At 37.7% G+C, this 20,501-nt stretch overlaps 1 protein-coding gene across 2 annotated transcripts in view; it reads right to left on the reverse strand.

Moving 5' to 3' along the window:
- The window catches only part of LOC126964974 (neural cell adhesion molecule 2-like), a 31,202-nt gene that overhangs the window by 4,663 nt on the left and 6,038 nt on the right, over positions 1-20,501 (reverse strand). The window contains exons 3-11 of one of the 2 annotated variants that reach the window (XM_050808340.1): positions 15,959-16,152; positions 12,760-12,897; positions 12,190-12,393; positions 10,840-11,021; positions 9,857-10,013; positions 7,297-7,433; positions 5,469-5,625; positions 4,266-4,484; positions 1,961-2,142 (exon numbers count right to left, since the gene is read on the reverse strand). In XM_050808340.1, coding sequence (XP_050664297.1) covers positions 1,961-2,142; positions 4,266-4,484; positions 5,469-5,625; positions 7,297-7,433; positions 9,857-10,013; positions 10,840-11,021; positions 12,190-12,393; positions 12,760-12,897; positions 15,959-16,152 — 1,570 coding nt within the window. Of the gene's footprint in view, positions 1-1,960; positions 2,143-4,265; positions 4,485-5,468; positions 5,626-7,296; positions 7,434-9,856; positions 10,014-10,839; positions 11,022-12,189; positions 12,394-12,759; positions 12,898-15,958; positions 16,156-20,501 lie in introns of both variants that reach the window. The other variant, XM_050808339.1, reaches the window with a different exon arrangement.

Below are 20,501 nucleotides of genomic sequence, written 5' to 3' on the forward strand. Positions count from 1 at the left end.
TATTGAAAGGCATAATTAGTATGTCTCCCATAGTGATCGACGCAAGACCTATGTTACCTTATACAATTTTATATCAAATCTTCTAATCTTAATTTTTAGTGTGTTTCGTGTAATAGTAGTCATTAAGTATATATATATGTACTAGTGGACCCAACAGACGTTGTCCTGTACGCACGTCTTAAATTTGAAAAATCTGTCCAGCCGTTAGGAGGAGTTCACTAACATACACATGAGCAGGAGAATTATATTATATGGACGTAATTGAGAATCTAAACCAATCTCAAATTCACTGAAACAAACAAAAAGTCATCAAAATCGGTCCAGCCGTTTAGGAGGTAGTTTAATTGGGAATCTAAACCATTCTTGAATCCAGCCGAAGACACACATCAATCTCAAATTCACTGGAACACACAAAAATCTCATCAAAATCGGTCCAGCCGTTCAGGAGGTAGTTCAATTGTGAATCTAAACCATTCTCGAATCCACCTGAAGACACACAGAAAGTTTCAATAAAATCGGTCTAGCCGTCTAGGAGGAGTTCAGTGAATTACACACGCACACAAGAATTATATATATAAAGATATCTGTGCTCCAATAGTAATCCTGTCAATTCTTCTATGTGTACTTAGTATAATAAATTCTATTTTGAAAGTAAAGTCGTTTAGAATCATCAAACCGGCTAAAGTCGTATCGGTTGCGTTAAATAAATGTAAATATATGTGTCTCTGGTGATAAAACGCGAACTTGGCTTATGCATTGGGCTGTCTCAGCATAATCTCAGCTGTCAAATTACTATAAATACCAAATCAAAGATTGCTCCAAACTTGAACTCAGCTAAGTTTTATGTAAGTAAAGTCTGAGTACGCACTATAGATCTCAGCCTTAGTGTCAATATTGGCGACCCAATTAAAATATTCTCTTTTAACGTGAGTCTTATCCTAATGTTCAAATTCAAATATTTTTATTCAAAATATGATTCAAAATCACTTATTGGACGTCAAAAACTACCACCCATTCAAAATAGTGAGGCCTCATACTTGAGAAGAACGGCACAGCGTTCTTTTTTATAAAAGTATGGATTATAATATATCTATCTATTATAATAATATAGTACAATAAACATTTATAATTAATGAGCCTGAGGGTGCTCGCTTTATTTCCAGTCTGTGGTATCATTAAGAAAATCCTCTTTGCTGTAGTAATCTTTCCCACACAAACGTTTTTAACAATTCTTTTGAATTTCGTAACACATTTGTTTTGTACATTTTCCGGGATCATATTGTAGAAGCATACAAATTGCGCAATAAAAGACTTACTAACTCGACTTAGCCGAGAAGTAGGCATAACAAGTTTATGTTTGTTTCTCGTGTTAACATTATAATTGTCACAGTTTCTAGAAAATTCCTCAATGTGCTTATGAACATACAGAACATTATCAAGAATATATTGAGAAGCAAAAGTCTAAATGTTTATTTCTTTAAAATTAAGAGAACTTAATGATTCATGAGGACCTAGGTTTTAAATAGCGCGAATAGCCCTCTTCTGCAGCACAAAGGTGGTATTAATATCGGCTGCACTGCCCCATAACAATATACCATAGGACATAATACTATGACAATAACTAAAGTATACTAATTGGGCGGTATCTATGTCAGAACACAGTATTGTTTACACTAACTGCTTCAGAAAAAGCCGCCGTTGTGGTACTCATAATCTAGGAGAAAGGAGTCACTCCCTCCCCTGTAAATGGATTTATATTAGTAGGTAATAGTAAATTGAATGGCTTATGGAATTGAGTCGCGCCGTATCTCAGTTAACTGTCTAATTTTTTAACCGCATATGCTGCAGAACTAAGCCTATTCGCCAATCCCTCAATATGTTTGTATGTATCTCCACAATAACATTAGTTGTCGGTATTCAAAGTGCTGCAGGTTGTCTCGTCTATTGTATTGCATTATACCTGAGGCAGTCCACCATCGTGGCCCGGCGTACAGGTGACAGTTATGTCCTTCATCACAGTCCTCACAGCGACGCAGGAGGAGGGCGCCTGCGGAGCTGTCTCATCCGTCACCATGAACTGGCATCGTGTTTGCGGCAATGTTTTACTTTTCACTGAGTTGAGTCCCCAACAGTATACCAACGCTGTAAAATGTTTGTTTGTTTATGAAAATAAGGGACGAGACGAGCAAGACGTTAAGCTGATGGTAATACGCCCTGCCCATTAAAATGCAGTGCCGCTCAGGATTCTTAAAAAAAAAAATTTTGAGCGGCACTACAACTGCGCTCGTCACCTTGAGACGTAAGATGTTAAGTCTCATTTGCCCAGTAATTTCACTAGTTACGTCACCCTTCAGACCGAAACACACTAATGTTTACACATTACAGCTACACGGCAGATATAGGCGCCGTTGTGGTATCCATAATCTAACCGGCGTCCTGTGCAAAGGAGCCTCCCACTGGTGAAACCCCAGACCCGAGAAGAACTTAGCGGGCACTTGTTTTTTTTTTACTAAAATTTCATTTTAATAAAAAATAATACTTAAATAGCCTGAGGGCTCCATTCCCAATTAGTGGTATCATTGAGAAACTAATTTATGTTGTAGTTTCTACCACATAAACGTTTTTAACTATTCTTTTGAATTTCTTAACACAGTTAATTCTTGGTTTAATCTCAGGTAAATTTATACCGAGTTTATTTGTAAGGCCGTTAAAATAAGCTTTGAACTAGCCTCCTACATGTCGTCAGAACGACTCATGATTCTATCTCTAATCAAACACATTACTCACCGCCATATTATTTTGTTCAACAAACGGGACCAACGAACTATATATACGTCGAAGGCGGAAGTCGTTAGGTCAGGATATAGGGCAAGACACGCGTCACCCTCATTACTCTTCAATCAGTGGGAGGCTCCTTTGCACAGGATGCCGGCTATTTCTGCCGTGAAGCATTAATATGTAAACATTATTGTGTTTCAGTCTGAAGGGCGCCCTAGGTAGTAAAATTACTGGGAAAATGAGACTTAACATCTTATGTCTCAAGGTGACGAGCGCAATTGTAATGCCGCTTACAATTTTTGGGTGTTTCCAGAATCCTGAGCGGCACTGCATTGTAATGGGCAGGGCGTATTAATTACCATTTGCTGAACGTCCTGTTCGTCCCGTATTCTCATAAAAAAGCAGATTATTATATCTTGTTCACTTAAGTTCGACTGGTACCAATAGAAATGAGCCTGATATAGATATGAGATAGTTACATAGCCGAGCGTTACGATAAGTCTCATTCAGAACGATTGACGTATCTACAATACACAAATAGACTGACTATCATGCTCAAAGTGTCAAGCCCTAAGCAAAACTATGCGTACGCGTCTATTAGGCAGTTTTCATTATATTTTGTTTTGACCGCGCTTTGAAAACAACGCCACGCAATGACTGTGTTGAGTGTAAAACTGTCCAAATAACAGCATATCTAAACGTAAAAAGGATAGAGTTTACCTTGTAGTTAGTAGCAGTAACTTGACGTTTTTGATCATTTAGCTTAACAATCACATTTCAATTGGTAAAACAAAATAGACGACTCATTTATTATGGTGCGAAGAGATGGAATTAGCTCTCATGAGCTTCTTTTGAGTGCATACCTAATTTAAACATTACTGCCGCGGAATAAGGTGTTAATTTGAATGTTTTAATGTAATCTGTTTAAGTAAATGTATACATATCTACAACGCCGCTTGAACATTTTTGACGACCTTCTAATAGGCGATTGGAAGTCTAGTTGTTATGTTGTTCTACCCACAGCTTCATGTACCTACCCAACGCGTCTTAAGAATTAGTCACTTCAACAAAAGTAAAAAAACCGTCCAAGTGCCAGTTGGACTCAGGTACATTAGTTGCCGTACCATTATCTATTAAAACATCATCTAAAATCTCGTTTATTTTATGAGCCCCCTTAAATATTTTTGATATTTTGTTTTTTTAGTATTTAAAGCAGCAACAGAAATACATCATGTGTGAAAATTTCAACTGTCCAACTATCAGGGTTCATGAGATACAGCCTGGTGACAGACGGACGGACAGCGGACTATTAGTAATAGGGACCCGTTTTAGCCTTTGGATACGGAACCCTAAAAACACAACAGTACATAAGTGTATTGTATTTCTACAGCTGCGAAATAGTGTTCATACTGGAACCCCACCCTAACACCCAAACACTGACAATGGAACTCCACCCTAACACTCATACACTCACAAGGCACACGTACCTGTTGTATCATTGGGTCTCTGGTAGAGCAGCGTGGGTTCTAGAGTCTCCACAGTCTGGGAGCGGTTGGCGTGCAGCACGCCTCCTTCCAGCTCACTGATGATTAGCCAACGATATCCGTACGGTGCCGGACGGGCTCTCACTTTGCACGTCAAGTTCACGTAATCTTCTGCGGTCACACCGTACTCGATTATGATTTCGTCTTCGCAGTATGGTGGAACTGTAAGAATTCATATTTCATTTTATATATCTATATGTCATACTCAAGAACGTATTAGCTCGGGTGTAAACGGCGTGCGATGCAAGTGCAGACGGAGATCGGCCGGGTGAGCAGGCAGTCAGGGAAGAACTATAGAGTGAGGCGGTTGTGTCGCACGCGCATTTAACGCTACGTTCTTGTTTTGTAATCTATTGTACATTTGTGAAGTGAAAGGTAACTTGCTGATACCGTGTGTTTGTAAGACTGTTTTAATTACTATCGTGTTCAACGCCCACAAGAATGAATAAACACAATTATTATAACTATGTGTGCGTCAAATATTTAAAAGAAATCACTTATAGAACACAAATTAAATTTAAAAAAAAAATTACGAACGATGCGGGGCTCGAACCCGTGACCTCTCGCGTTCCGTGTGACGGTTCTTCCACTAAGCCAACCGTTCAAGTAATGAAAATTTCATAAATCTTGATATGTCTTTGTTCAACTCATTTACAGGATCTACTTTAATTAAGAAATTGACTTGAGATGTCGCTCTTTGAAATCTCAACAATTTGTTATTTTCTAAAGTGATAATCCTCACTTCTGGGATTAATTACACAAATTAAATTTATGAACAATGCGGGACTCGAACCCGCGACATCTCGCGTTCCATGGGTGTTTTTACCTACCACCGATTTGAAAATATGTGCCTCAGTTCTGAGCAGAACTGGGGTAAGAAACTCAGCAGGCTCTTTTTTGAATAGAATTTCATTTCAATGAACAAAAATGTTTAAAATGCCTGTGGCCTGAAGACTCCATTCCTGATTAGTGGTACCATTGAGAAAGTATTGCAGGCCTGTGTCTACAGAGTACCTGCACAGGTCTTGCATTGTTTGGGATATCCGTGGGTAGAATAAAAAATTCACGACATAATTATAAAGGTTGAAAACGCTTATACAATTTGCCTTTTCCTCCCAGTTACAATCCGTCAGGTAAACAACTCACAAACAACATCTAGGAACACCGGCTCACTGTATGAAGAACCTTCATCGTTGGTGGCGGCGCAGACGTACTCTCCGGAATCATTCTCAGAAACAGACCTCAGTTCCAATATCGGATGCAACGACACCTTTTCCTCCGTTTTCTGCTCCAGTATATCATCCTACAACATAACAGTGATATAAAATGGAATGCCTCAATTGGTTCACCTTTTTGCCATCGATAACTTTACCTTTCGAATAACGGGGTGACTTTAGATTTTTTTTAAATAAGAGGGGGCAAACGGGCAAGACGATCACGTGATAGGGGGAGTGGTTAGGCAGCCTCCCATGGATATCCGCAAAGCCAGGGGTCAAGAGATGCGTTGCCGGCCTTTAAGGTATGCTCTTTTCTTGGAGAACAGCAGCGGGAAAACAGCAGCCGGATTCCACAATGTGGCTATACGAGGCAAGAAAATGTCTTTATATTAATGAATTATTTGTGGGATTTGCTAAAGTTTTTCGTACATTTTTGCCAAGGTAGTTATAAATTTTTCTTTATATATTTGAGGGACAAAACTGCTATGTGGTTCGCCAACATAGGAAGTGAACACTGCCGCACATGGAGAACTGCAATACCAAGTTTTGAAGTCAAACTATGCTCTGAGCTTGAAGTCGTACCTATCGTGCAAGAATATTGCTGCCAGAAGACGGCCGGTGGTTACGTGAAGTAAGCGCGAGGCAAGAAGTCTATTTGCAAATCGCGCGGTTGTAGAACGCCAGACACCAGATGTGGTCCAGGTGACTTAATATCCAGCAATGACTAGATGTGTTGAAATTGAGTTGAAATGAATGCTGTGATACCACGGCCCCTCAGAAAGCGTCTCGAATCTCAAATATAGGAGGGGGTTAGCGGGCAAGAGACTCATGTGATAGGAAGTGGTGAGATGAGGCAATTGATAGACAGCAACGGAAATCTGCAACACCGGTGCAAAAGATTCGTTGCCGACCTTTAAGTTGGGAGTATGCTTGAATAACCCTGAGTCGGAAAACTGCAGCCGACACGTCCACAAAATTGGTGTGCGAGCAGAAGTTCCTCGCAAAAAGGCGCAGCTGTGAAAATGGAAGAAGCTGAGCATGAAAGAGACAATATACCTACACTTGATTACGTAATTAGATGTGCGGACGGGGAATTGACCATTCATCGTCAGCTTGTAAATGTCGGCAATCAAACACTGGAACGATGCTCAAAGTAAAGAGGTTAGGTATTAAATAATGGTTCATAATGGAGTGCTTTTCGCCACGTTAATGTACGGAAGTGAGAGTTAGGTATGGCAGAAGAAGCATAAAAGCAGAATTAACGCAGTTGGGATGCGGTCACTGCGTAGTATATGTGGGGTGAGACTGATTTATAAAATTCCGAATTCGGTAATATGAGCGCACTGTGGTCTGAAAGAATGTGTGACAAGGATTGAGAAAGGAATGCTGAAATGGTTTGGACACGTGGAGCCAATGAGTGAAGAAGGAATGACTAATCATATATATAAGGCAAGTGTGTGTGGGCAAGTCGTGCATGGGAGACATCGTGGGACATTCGTTGACCAAATTGGGAACAATTAAAAAAAGGGAAAGGCCCAAAGCACCCGTAACAGGCGAGCATGTTTGAAAAGAGTAATGAATGTAGAGGAAGCGCGTGAGGGTTGTTAGAACAGAAGCAAGTGGCATTTTGTTTTCTCTCCCTACCCCGACGGGAAATAGGCGTGAGTTTTTGTATGTGTATTAAATATTGAATGTAGGTCTTACAAATGGTCCTACATTTGATGATTGATGAGCAGTGCAATTAAAAACACCATTACCTCGTGAAACCAAATGAGTTGGTAAATATTTGGATTCGCTTGAAACGTACAGTTGAGGGAGACATCGCAGCCCTTAACGATTGTTAGTGTTTCGTTTTCTATGCCGCCCTCCGCTTCTATGTTCAGTATTGGAGCATCTGAAATAATACATTCCTTATTGGCATTACTATAAGTATTATAACTAGGTGATTGTATCAACTATTGATTATTTTATTTTTATTTATTTGATTTACAGAGATTCCAGAAGCACTACAACGCCATGGTACCCCCAAAAGCCTCCTAAACGCATTATTATATGTGACACGTAGAACGCTATAAGCCCTGCGCGAATACGACACCCACAAGCCGCTCGAGTAAAAAGACTGACAGAATGCTTGGAATAATAGTGTAATACCTGTGGGTGTGCAACTTGCTTCTCCCTGAGAGCTTTAAACTTGCCGCGTATACTTCAGAACATTCTTAATAATAATAATAAGCCTTAATTAATTCCAACAACGTTCAAATACATAATAATATAATCTTAACACTACGCGTATAATATAAAATATAAAAGTTATGTTATTGGAACCCCACTGTGGGTATAGGCCTCGTCCAGCTTACTCCATGTATCCCTCTTCTGTGCTTTTCCTCTCCATTCTTTTCCTGCTATTTTTATTATGTCATCTACTCATCTGTTTTTTGGGCGGCCTCTTTTTCTTTGGCCAGATGGTCCTTCCCAAATTGTCGTTTCTACTGTCCATCTTTTGTCCATGAATCTCGCCACATGACCTGCCCAGCGCCACTTTTGTGTTACAGCGTACTCAAGAGCATCCAACAGCAACAGCAAGATTAAATTTGTCCCTTTCCTAATGCTATCACTTCTAATCTTTTGAATTTTTCTGATTTTCAACATACTCCTTTCCATTGCTTTCTGGCAGGTCGCTAGTTTTATTTTTGTATTGTATGTAAGAATCGGTAGAATGCGGGTGTCCATAACAATCTTTTTGAGATGCAGAGGGAATGACCCTTTTAAAATTTCTTTTAAGCTCCAGATTTTTTTCCAGCTTATATTCGTTACTACCCTTCGTTCAACTGCTTCCTCCTCGCTGTTATCTCTAAATGACAATAATTTTCCTAGATAAATGTAGCTATTTTCGTATTCCAAAGGTTTTCCGAGCAAACTGATTTTATTGTTTTTGCTGTTTGTAATTACCTTGGTTTTATCAGGATTCATTTTAAGACCGACGCTCTCACTCTCTATATGTAAGAAATTTATCATTTTTTCAAGATAGTTTAGTAGTAGTTTCATCAAACAAGACAGTATCATCAGTGAATCTAAGGTGTGTAAGCCGTTTTTCTTTTATGATAATCCCGTACGCCGACCAGTGTAAGTAATCAAAAATGAGTTGTAGCACTGCTATAGAAAGCTTTGGTGACAGAGGATCACCCTGTCTCACTCCTCGGAGGATTTGTATGTTTGCTCCCCGTTGTTCTAGTTTAACCCTGCTGATACTTCCGTTATAGATGTTTTTGAGACTGTTATATATTTGTTATGAACGTGGCATTTCTCTAGAGCCTCCCATATGGAATCGTGTGAAATTGTATCGAATTCTTTAGCATAGTCGACAAAAGCTATGTATAGTGGTCTGTTGAACTCTTTGTATTTTTCTATGACTTGTTGCATAACATGTACATTATGTGTTGTGGAAAACCCAGAACGGAATCCTGCTTGTTCGATAGATTGATGTTCGTCGATTTTTGGAGTCATTCTGTTTTGTAGAATTGATGTGAATAGCTTATATATACACGGTACAAGGCTTATAGGCCTATAGTTACCTATATCTTGTGGATCTCCTTTTTTGTACAGCAAAATTATATCAGATCCCTTCCACTGTTCAGGTACCTGGCTAGTATCTAAGACTTTATTGACAGAACATTCTTAATTGTATGAAAGTAAAATCAGATAAATTAATAAGTTATGGTACCTGCAGAGGTTGTTGATGATTATATTAGTAATACGGGACAAAGTGGGTAATTATGTAATGAATTTAATTCGAAGTTACTGACAATCACTTAAATAAATAGAAGGAGAACTTCCTTCACCAAGGAAATATACAGAAAGGAATTGTTTCAAAATGGACCATGTCGTAACTTTTACTAGATATATCAGCTTACTCAAAAAACTTATGATTAAGTACCATTTGTTTGATATTTTTCCTCTTAGATAATTTATACGTCTAGATAGTCTCTTGTTGTTAGACAACCGATAAAAACAGGCCAGGAATATTACTTTAGTGTCGTGAAAAGCTACGTCTTACAGTCGCGAATTGTATGACACTTTGTGTTAGTGTGCGTGCATTTCTCAAATTAGAGGTTAGTTCTAAACACAATTTCTTTTTACTTTTTCACAGCTGTCATAGCCTATATAGAAGTAAAAATGATTAGTTTAGTTAGAAGTATAAATAGTTAGTTTAATAAACTAAGGTTTACTAAACTAACTATTGGCAACGGGGGGCGGCAACAGCAGCATTGGCACCCCCTATTGCAGAGTGTGAACATTGTGATGGCGACCATAACATACACAGTACAGTGAGGTATTGCGCGGCTGTGCACACGAACTCTTCGGAGTCTCGGCCGCGGCGATAGGACGGCACGCAGCAGGTGATGCGGGACTCGTCATACTCGTGGCTGATGCTGAGCTGAACCTCGCTTATCATCAGCTGCTGAGACGGCTCCATCTGAGTGATATTAGAGGTTAGATTCTTTACCTCAAAACGGCACTCAAATTAAAAAAAAATTTGAAGATGTCTATGATATTTGCATTCGCTCCACAGGTCCTGTTTAATTAATATCTTTCCTTGGTGACTGTAAAAAGATATGTTTACAAATGAGTACTTACACGTTTTTTGGTCTTGTTTAATGTTAAATTTCAGATATTGCCAGGACCAAATAAGGTTAGATGCAAGTGAACAAAAATATTTGAAAGAAAACTATCAGCAGTTTGTGCCTTCCAACGTAGTTCTTCATTCTGACGATACATCCGAGTGACCAAACAACAAATGGCGGTTTAGGGACTACGCGCACTTATTCAGCTCTTTTCAGCTTTTGTCCATAGAAAACAACAATTTTGTATGGAGACGTGTACGCGTCGATTCAGCTTTCCGCGTCTATTCTGATTTCGCGGCAAACCAGCATAAAATGACGATAAATGTGTTTTTATTATGCGAATGCTATAGAGAGCATTCGGCGCTGTTCCGCCGCATACAGCGCTGTTTGCCGTCGAATGTGGCGGAACAGCTCTTTACAGGGATGGTTCGCGACTCCTTGTCGACAATTGCGACCCGTATTGTTCCTGCATTGATTTTACGTAATCATTATGCACGCAAAGATTAAAGAGTGCAGACGTGATTTAAAGTTATTATTCTCATTCTTACGACGCCGTACGCGGCTGATAGAAGCAGAGCTGTACCTATAAGTGTGACCAAAATCGTTCAGCGAAACGCGAATGGAGTTGAATAAATGCGCATAGTCCCTAATAAGCATGAAGCTAAAAGTAACACTTACTGTAATATTCTGATGAAGGCTCATAAGATGCGAGTCATCCAATCGCCAGATCACAGTTGGCAAGGGTCTGGCGCCAAACACTCGACACTGCAGCGTCAGCATATCGTTGCAGTGCACTCGGCCGCTGAACACCGACTCACCAGTCTCGCCAGCTACACGGATTGACACCAGCTCTGGAGGTACTAGAGAAACAGGGAAACTATTAAAGGCTATTGTTATCTTCTCTGATCACATCCACAGCTACAAAAGAAAAAATACAGCACTCTGTTATTTCCTCACACTCTGTTATGTGCTTTCGCTAATATGTGTAACATGTCTTATTTTGAAATTTAGTCACTAATCGAATCGAACCTAATCGGTCGAATTTAATATAATTTCTCACGGTTTTAATTAATTTAAAATTTTGAAATACTAATACATTTTTTATATATTGTTATTAATTTACTAAAACGTAAGTAATGCTCTGTTTGTGTTCGTTTGTTAATTGCTCTCGATTTGCACCCATAATTGGGGTGTCACTTAAATAGTTATATCTATGTTATACAAATGATTTAAGTTTTCTTTAGTGTTAATTCCGCCAATATTTGTTTTTAAAAACAATTCGACACGTGTTTCGCCTCTACAAGAGTAGCCTCAGGACGTGTTGTCTCGCCAAAATCTGGCACGAGACTTAAATCATTTGTATAATTATGGATTTCCGCAAAGTAACGCCTAATTCAATAAAATTTTCTTATCTATGTTAGTTATTAAGGAATTGTATTGGAGCTCACCCTGTTGGAGCAATAAATAAAGAAACAGACACGGAAGTAGTAGGGCTATTACAGAATGTATCAATCTGTATGCCTGTTACAAGCACTCACTTACACATTAGTCACTCCTTGGGGAACATGCTCTACCGTTATAGACCGGGCGACAAACTTGCACCCTTTCTAGTTTCTACCGGTACGGTTGAAGCGCTTTTATTGACACCAAAAAGAATTTCAAAGTATCCAGTTAGTTGTTGGAGGCTCCTTTGCACAGTATGCTGGCTAGATTATTGGTACCACAACGTATTTCTGCCGTGAAGCAGTAATGTGTAAATATTATTGTGTTTCGGTAGCAAATGAAATTACTGGGCAAATGAGACTGAGATGTTAACATCTTATATCTCAAGGTAAACAGCGAGTTAAGAGTGACAGCCCTACCCAAATTACAAGGGGTTTTACAAGAATTCTAAGCGGCACTGCATTGTCGTGGGCAAGGCGTATCAATTATCATCAACTGAACATCCTGCTCGTCTCGTCCCTTATTGTCATAAAAAAATCAACATTGAGAAAATAAAAGCCTTTATGCCTTCGATGTAATACTTACAGTACATATCAATTGAAATATCAATGGTGAGGGGTGATGTATTCTCATTGTTGCTCGTTACACAGGTGAAGACCTGTCCATGGTGCTCTCGGACTAGGGGTCCAAAACTCAGGTCTCCTCGAATTCGCTGCTCCGAGAGTGGAGTGGTTTCGTTGTTCAGCATTCGCTGTTCTGACCACCACTCTAGTGTAGGCTGCGGTTTTCCTGTCCACAAACATTATTTATCCTTAAAACATATAAAGGTAGAAATACGCTATTAAAGTTTTCTCTGTCTGCACAATTTGACGTACACCACAATGCTTATTATATAACACACTCATAATTTTTTATCACGACATAAAATTAATCAAAAAATTTATTCTTTATAACTATATATAAATAGCCAGCTATATCTCAAACAGGGTCCTTGAACATGGGACCGAGTCTGGCCTATTCCAGTTTCAGATCACATGAGGTGTCCGCCAAGGTTCTGTGATGGGCCCGCTCTTTTGCGACATGTATGTTGACAATGCTCGGGAAAACCCATGTCGGCAAAATATTGAAGTTCAGTATTACCCAGGTATTACGAACCTCCAAACGCTACGCAGCAAAGATGAAGAGTATCGCCTACGTAGTAAGGTCCGATGTTCCTGCTTGTGTTCGAACCCGCAGTGGCAGTAGCGACACGAGTTCCATTCTCATGTATCACCCACAGCTTCTGAGGAGGTTCTGATTGAAAAGAAAGCTGATTATATTATTGAATTATTTAGTATAAGGCCTTCGTCTCGCTGAACAAACTCTCTCGTTAGATACCTTTGGAAAAAATTGTTATATTATATTGCCGGCCAGCCGTACAACTAAGTGTGAAACACTTAAATACCATAAGCTTAATGAAATAATAATGGTAAATGTGTTTAAAAATTCAGAAGCTTAGTAATATTATTTTTAAGCCTTGCTTATAGTTATAGTTTGATAATGATGAGACATACCTTTCTTACCGCGTCTTTTTATCCAGTAAGGATGCGTGTATATACCTATACCCCATTATGAGTTAAGTGTACACATTTAAATATCATATCATTACTTTTATTTGATACAAATAGAAAACAGACATGTATTTGTTTATTCTACTAAATTCGATCAATATATTTTTGTTTTTATAGAAAAAAAGGATAGCCTTAAAAATTTCATGCGGAGTCAGATAACCCGAATCCCGGCTCTAATAGCCAAAAAGTCTAATCGGCAGTCAATGTTCCTTCTATTCACGGCTTTTTAGAAGTGGCGGTAGGTGTAAAATATATATCTTAATCTTTACATTTATACTGTTAGACCTAGATAAATTCTACTTAATACTATTTTCAATCAATATATTTTTTGTTTTCTAAGCCCTAAAATTTGTTGTGTCGAATGGCTCTAATAGTCAAAAAGCCTAATCGGCAATCAATATTCATTCTATTCACGATTTTTTAGAAGTGGCGGTAGGTGTAAAATAATAAATTTAATCTTTACATCAACGGCCTTACAAATAAACTTCGTATAAAGTTATACCTGAGAAACCAATAATATGCAAAATGTTGACTATATCGCTAACAACACTGTCAATACAACAAGTTACAAAGATAATTCTGAAGTTTACCGAACGTCAAGCAGCCTTGCAAATAAACGCGGGAAACGTTATACGTCCGAAAAAACCAATCAAAAGCAAAATGCTTATTTATAAACATTTTTACATATTCTTGGTTTATGTTTAGATATAACGTTATGCCAAGTTTATTTGTAAGGCCGTTATTCTTTTAGACCCAGTTATATGTCTTTTGATTTTGACTTTGACATTTCATGTTCACAACGCTGACAGGCTAAACTTCGAGGTATGTTTTAGGTACTTATTTCAAAGGTTTCGTAAACTATACATATAAATAAAATTGATGTGTCTGTTTGTAATATTGAAATAACCGTTTTTTACATGTAAATGAATTTATATACGGTAAGTAAATACACCAAAATATTTTTTTTTACAATTTTTGTCTGTCGGTTTGTTTCAGCTATCTCTGAAATGGCTGATCGATTTTGACGGGACCCTTATTGGCAGGTAGCTGATATAAGAAGGAGTAACTTAGGCTACGTTTATTTCAGAAAAAATCTTTTATTTTAGAAAAATAAAGTAATGTTGCAATGTCCAAGAAACGGTAGAACTCTATAAATAATCTGTTTGGCAAAACAACGTTTGCCGGGTCATCTAGTTATAAATATAACGCGTATGTTATAAATTCAACTAGATAGCTACTTAGCTTTAAATGCAAATGACACAATATTTACGGCGTAATTGTTAGTGGAGTGAATTGTTCCGGTTGTGCCGGCTTCCTCATTAAACACCGCTCTCCAATTAATAAAACCCGCAGCCACCAAATATTGACCAACAGTCAATATTTGGTGGCTGTTCTTGTTAATTGTGCAAAAAATTTATACTATGTTAAAAGCCGCAGAACAGCTATTTTAATATTCAAATCCAGTACTACAAGTATCCAAGCCTATATTTATACCGGAGTAACCAACATTATTATAAAAAACTATGTAGGTATACCACTGACCTGTATAAATACCACTGGAAAGGCTGTTCCATATGTTTGACAGAAAATTTGTGCCTATTTGAAGCGCCACTCGCGAGCGTCTAGAAAACTAATTATGACGTATATTACAAATGGCTGCGCATTAACGTACAATACTCTGAAGTATTTTGCATTTAGAATTAATTTCGATCTATTTCCGTGCTATTTATACTTCAAGAATCAACGTAATAAATAGTACATTATTTTTTATCGTTTATATATTTATCAACGTATCAATATTTATCAACGTAATAATAGTACACAATTTTTTTTGTAAATAGTTTCCCATAATCTATCGATTTTTGGTGAGGTTGTCATCACTAGTTTTAGTACCGCAGACTCTCGCTACATGGCCAACAGTGCCAAAATGGCGAATATCAAACAGGCACAAAAGCATTTTGACAGCCGCCAGTCCAGTGTTATATAGTAGAGGTCAGTGAGGTATACTAACAACACAGAGTACATAACTAATTTGTGAAGGAACTTATAATTGGCGTATCTGTGCTATAGCCTATTGTTTTTATTTATTATCGCAAAACTTTTTCTTGAAAAGGTGAGAGTAAAAAAGGTAAATAAACTATTTATTATGATTTTTTTTATGGAATAGGAGGACAAACGAGCGTACGGGTCACCTGGTGTTTAAGGAAGGTGTACGCGCTTTTTTTGAAGGTACCCATGTCGTATTGTCCCGGAAACACCGCACAAGGAAGCTCATTCCATAGCTTTGTAGTACGAGGGAGAAAGCTCCTTGAAAACCGCACTGTGGAGGACCGCCACACATCCAGATGGTGGGGATGAAATACTAACTTGTGGCGTGTCGTGCGAAGGTGGAATTCGGCGGCAGGAATCAGGTTAAACAGCTCTTCGGAACACTCCCCGTGATAAATGCGGTAGAAGACACACAATGAAGCGACGTCTCTACGCAACGCCAAGAGATCCAGCCGTTCACAGAGCACTGATTTGAATGATAGTCCAAGTAACAATAAGTGCAGCCTGGACTGTTCGACCAACAAACCGATTTGCCAACGATATAGTCAATAGCTTGATCAATTATTCTTTAGAACTCGTATACACAGCTTGTACATGAGCAGTCCATTTGCTCCACCTCACACACTGGTTCTCTTTCGTTTAGCAACCCTTCGTCACACCTGGACTCAGCCACATATCTACTGATGTTTCCTTACCTATAACTATAAGTCGCACAAATGTCTTCCTCGCAGGACTTGCCGCGAAGTCCACATTGCAGTGGTACAGGTCAGCATCCGAAGGGCGTATGTTGAGTATTTCTAAATTGTCAACATCATCTTCCTCCGAGGCCAGCAAGCGGTACCTCTTGCTCGGGGACATCACGTTGCCTGAACCTCCACGGAGATCGCGGCTGCTAATACAATATTTAATAATGGCATATGATAATTATTGAAAAATCATAAGCAAATGACCTACCAAGTACAATATTGCATGAACTGTATTTTTTTAAAGAGCGGAATAAAAATATGGAGACTTTCTTCTCTCTTCGTTTTCAAAGCGGTGGCAGTGTTCCGATGAACATTAAAAATTTTATACGAAGCCATTTTAAGAAAATAAATGATTCTTTTTCTTAATTCGTGGGCGGGTTATTTCTCTGTATATAGCAGCCCGAAAACCCTTTTTTAATTTGACTGATTAACTGGCATCAAATTCATTAACACTGATACACAGCTCTATAGATACCTTATAACACTTTTGAGATTATTTTGAGAGTTTTAAAGTAAGTCTGGTGCAAACATGCATAAATTATATAAAGATCTTGTAAATTGCTGAAATTGCAGTGTCATTATTTTGACTGGAATTAATGTAGACGCTATTCTTAATATGTACTCGACGTAAACATTTACGAATGAACCAGAGTTAATAATATCGAATAATTTAAAAGTCCGTTAATACCGACATCTATAAAGTAAATAGGTATGTTTTTGTTTTAGTATTTCTTATGAAAATAAGAGACGAGACGAGCAGGACGTTCAGCTGATGGTAATTGATACGCCCTGCCCATTACAATGCAGTGCCGCTCAGGATTCTTGAAAAACCCAAAAATTCTGAGCGGCACCTTGAGACGTAAGATGTTAAGTCTCATTTGCCCAGTAATTTCACTAGCTACGCCCTTCGGACCAAAACACAATAATGCTTACACATTAAAATAGCAGAAATAGGCGCCGTTGTGGTACCCATAAACTAATTAATAAAAAATGTAATCTAAATATGTGCAAAGGAGCCTCCCACTGGTAAAAGTTGTAAGCACAATATTATAAAATATAGACCAACACGATGGATGATAGTGCTATGTAGGTACGTACTTCTTTTCTCAACAGGGACATGAGTTTAAGAGTACGAAAATTAACTTGCGAAAATTATTTGTTTATCGTTTCAAAGAAAAAGAAATTGAATTGGTTTAAAAATGCCTTAATCCCTTTTAAATTACAAAAAAAATAGTTTAAGTTTTTTTTCGTATTTTTTCAACAAACCATTTCAATTATCATGGGGGCTTCTTTGCAGTGTCTATGATGTTGATCTTTGAAGAGTTCCCTCGTTAAGATCATTGAGCTCAGGAGCTTAGATATTTTGACTGATAAAACCGCAAACCCTATTCTGTCCGTCCATGTATAAAATATCGGCTCAGTCAGTTAAGTATTTAAGATTGAAAATTAGGTTGCAATATTTAACTCCGACATAAATACATACATTAAGGGGCTGGGCAATGTCCAAATAAAGTAGCAGATTTTAATAGCTAATAGGCTAGATAAATAATGGCTACATAAAAGTACCAGATATAACAGATTGCGTTTCACAATCACTATATTTAATAGATGAATTATCTGGCAGATCGGTCTGGCAACCTCGTACTCAATAGTTCCGTTTGACGAAATGAAAATATTAAAAAAAGTCATAACTTAACGTGCCACAGATTATAGTAGAGGAGCCCAAGCGGGGATTTTGGGATTATGTTATTCGCGTGCGTCAGAATAACATAAGAGAGACAAACTTGCACCTTGTGAAGTACCCAACATACCTGTGGCCTGTATATAGGGTCCAGATAAGCAAAATATATCGATACTTAGAACAACTCCACCGCTCCAGATTGAGGTAAGTTAATTATATGCAGTAAAGTGTGCATTTCAATAATCTAATATTTTGAGCGTTACATTAGAAAATCGGAAAGCCAAAAACCGCCAGGTTAATGGAATTTTTCCACACAATAGTCATATTAATGGGTTAGGACGACGAGGACATTCAGATGAACCGTCTGTATAAAATCTTACACGCTTAAGTATTCCATGGTCACTTTTTTTATATATATGTCATAACTTTTGGTCACGTCCAAATTGTCAATCTTTTGACCAGGAGGTACAATAGAATTCACTTAGCATCTCATCTCAAAAGATTTCTTTTTCCTATTTTTTACCCCTTCGTTTGGCCACCCCCAAAATGCAAACCGGTAGATTAATATTTTTCTGTTATCAGTAACACGTGGGGCGCATACACTATTAATATATGAAGCGCTTGAGTAGGTATTTGACTCCTTTTTTACATTGAGTGACAGGTAACACATCATATATACTTTTTTTTCTTTTTTTGCATCTAACCTACACAATCCAATAGGTGCCCACGACGCTCGAGTAAATTCCGATTTAGTGTTGGGCTCCCCTACCATTATATAAATTGACATTATTTTGTCAAATGCTTGTCACTCAGTCGATCCATCAGAAGACTACGATATGCGCTACTACATCCATCCTATAATTTAAATGGTAATACCTGCTAGATAACACTATCTAAACATTGTGAATCGCAAATGTCTTTATTCGATAGGTAAGTAGCAAGTAGCCTATCAGGTACTTTACTTTGACATTGTGAAACAGCCACTAAAAGTTATAAAAAAGTTCCTTACAATTTCAGGTGAGTTATTTAAGTTACGTTACGTTAAGGTATTTATGTTAAAATTAAATTAAATTTAAATTCAATCACTTCACCGTTATATTTACTTACTAGATGAATTATCTGGCAGATCGGTCTGGCAACCTCTCACTCAATAGTTTCGATTGACGAAATGAAAGTATTAAAAAAATTGTTTATTATACGAAATAACGTAACACAAGCTTATTGACTTTTATTGAGATGATTTGATTTGAGAATTTTATTTCATACTAGCTGACCCAGCAAAGGTTGTATTGCCATATAAAGTAATAAAAAAATGTTTGGGGTGTAAAAAGTAGATGCAACCGATTCACAGACCTACCAAATATATCGTACTACAATTATTGTAAGTATTGATCCATTGCCATCTTGCAACCCTATAGCGGATTTGTGGATGGAACAGAATAATATAAAAATCGCCATACAAAACCTAAATGACTTATCAGTCTACATAAAAATAATCTGATAGATATTTAACAACTGTTGTTAATCTACCAACCATAGTTAGCTAAAATTAAGTTTATTTTTTACCTGAAAAAGTAAGATATACAAAATCTTATTAGTTATTCATTTTAAACTATTCTTTCTATTTGATTTTGGAGGAATCACAGAATGCACTTGGTATCTTCTGTGATTTATCTAAGGCTTTTGATTGTGTTCAACATTCAACGCTGGTCAGGAAGCTATGCCACTATGGTATAAGAGGATCTGCACTCGATCTTCTGATCTCATATTTAAATAATAGGATTCAGAGGGTCGCGGTGAATGGCAGGAGATCTCCTGGGACTCCTCTCGGTATGGGGGTACCACAAGGGTCCTAATTTATATAAATGATCTACCTAACCTTGTAGAAAAAAAACACAAGGTGGTATTGTTTGCGGATGACACTTCACTTATATTCAAAGTGAAACGAAGCCAAGTTTTATATGACGAAGTAAACAATGCTCTATCTGACATCGTGTACTGGTTTAGCGCCAATAACTTATTGTTAAATAATCATAAAACCAAATATATTAAATTCACCGCGCCAAATGTCAAAAATGTAGATGCGAATATTTTATTAAATGGAGAGGTGGTAAAACCAGTGGAATCTGCTATATTTCTTGGCATTACTCTTGATTCCAAATTGCAGTGGGGCCCCCATATTGAAGGATTGGCGAATAGGCTTAGTTCTGCAGCATATGCGGTTAAGAAAATCAGACGGTTAACTGACATAGATACGGCGAGATTAGTATGCTTTAGTTATTTTCATAGTGTAATGTCCTATGGTATATTGTTATGGGGCAGTGCGGCCGATATTAATACTATCTTTGTGCTGCAGAAGAGGGCTATTCGCGCGATTTATAACCTAGGTCCTAAAGAATCATTACAAGAAAAATTTAAAGAAATAAACATTTTGAGTGTTGCTTCTCAATACATTTTTGATAATGTTTTGTATGTTCATAAGCACATTGAGGAATTTTCTAGAAACTGGGACATTCATAATGTTAACACGAGGAACAAACATAAACTTGTTATGCCTACTACTCGGTTGGGTCGAGTTAGTAAGTCTTTTGTTGGGCGATGTTCTACAATATGATCCCAAAAAATGTACAAAACAAATGTGTTACGAAATTTAAAAGAATTGTTAAAAAACGTTTGTGTGGGAAAGGTTATTATAGCATAAACGATTTTCTTAATGACACCACGGACTCCATATTTAAATAAATAAGGTAATCCATATTTTATATAAAAAAAAAGCCCGCTGAGTTTCTTGCTTCTTGCTCCCATTCTTCT

This window comes from Leptidea sinapis, chromosome 6, assembly GCF_905404315.1.
Source record: "Leptidea sinapis chromosome 6, ilLepSina1.1, whole genome shotgun sequence".
In the NCBI taxonomy this organism is placed as follows: Eukaryota; Metazoa; Arthropoda; class Insecta; order Lepidoptera; family Pieridae; genus Leptidea; species Leptidea sinapis.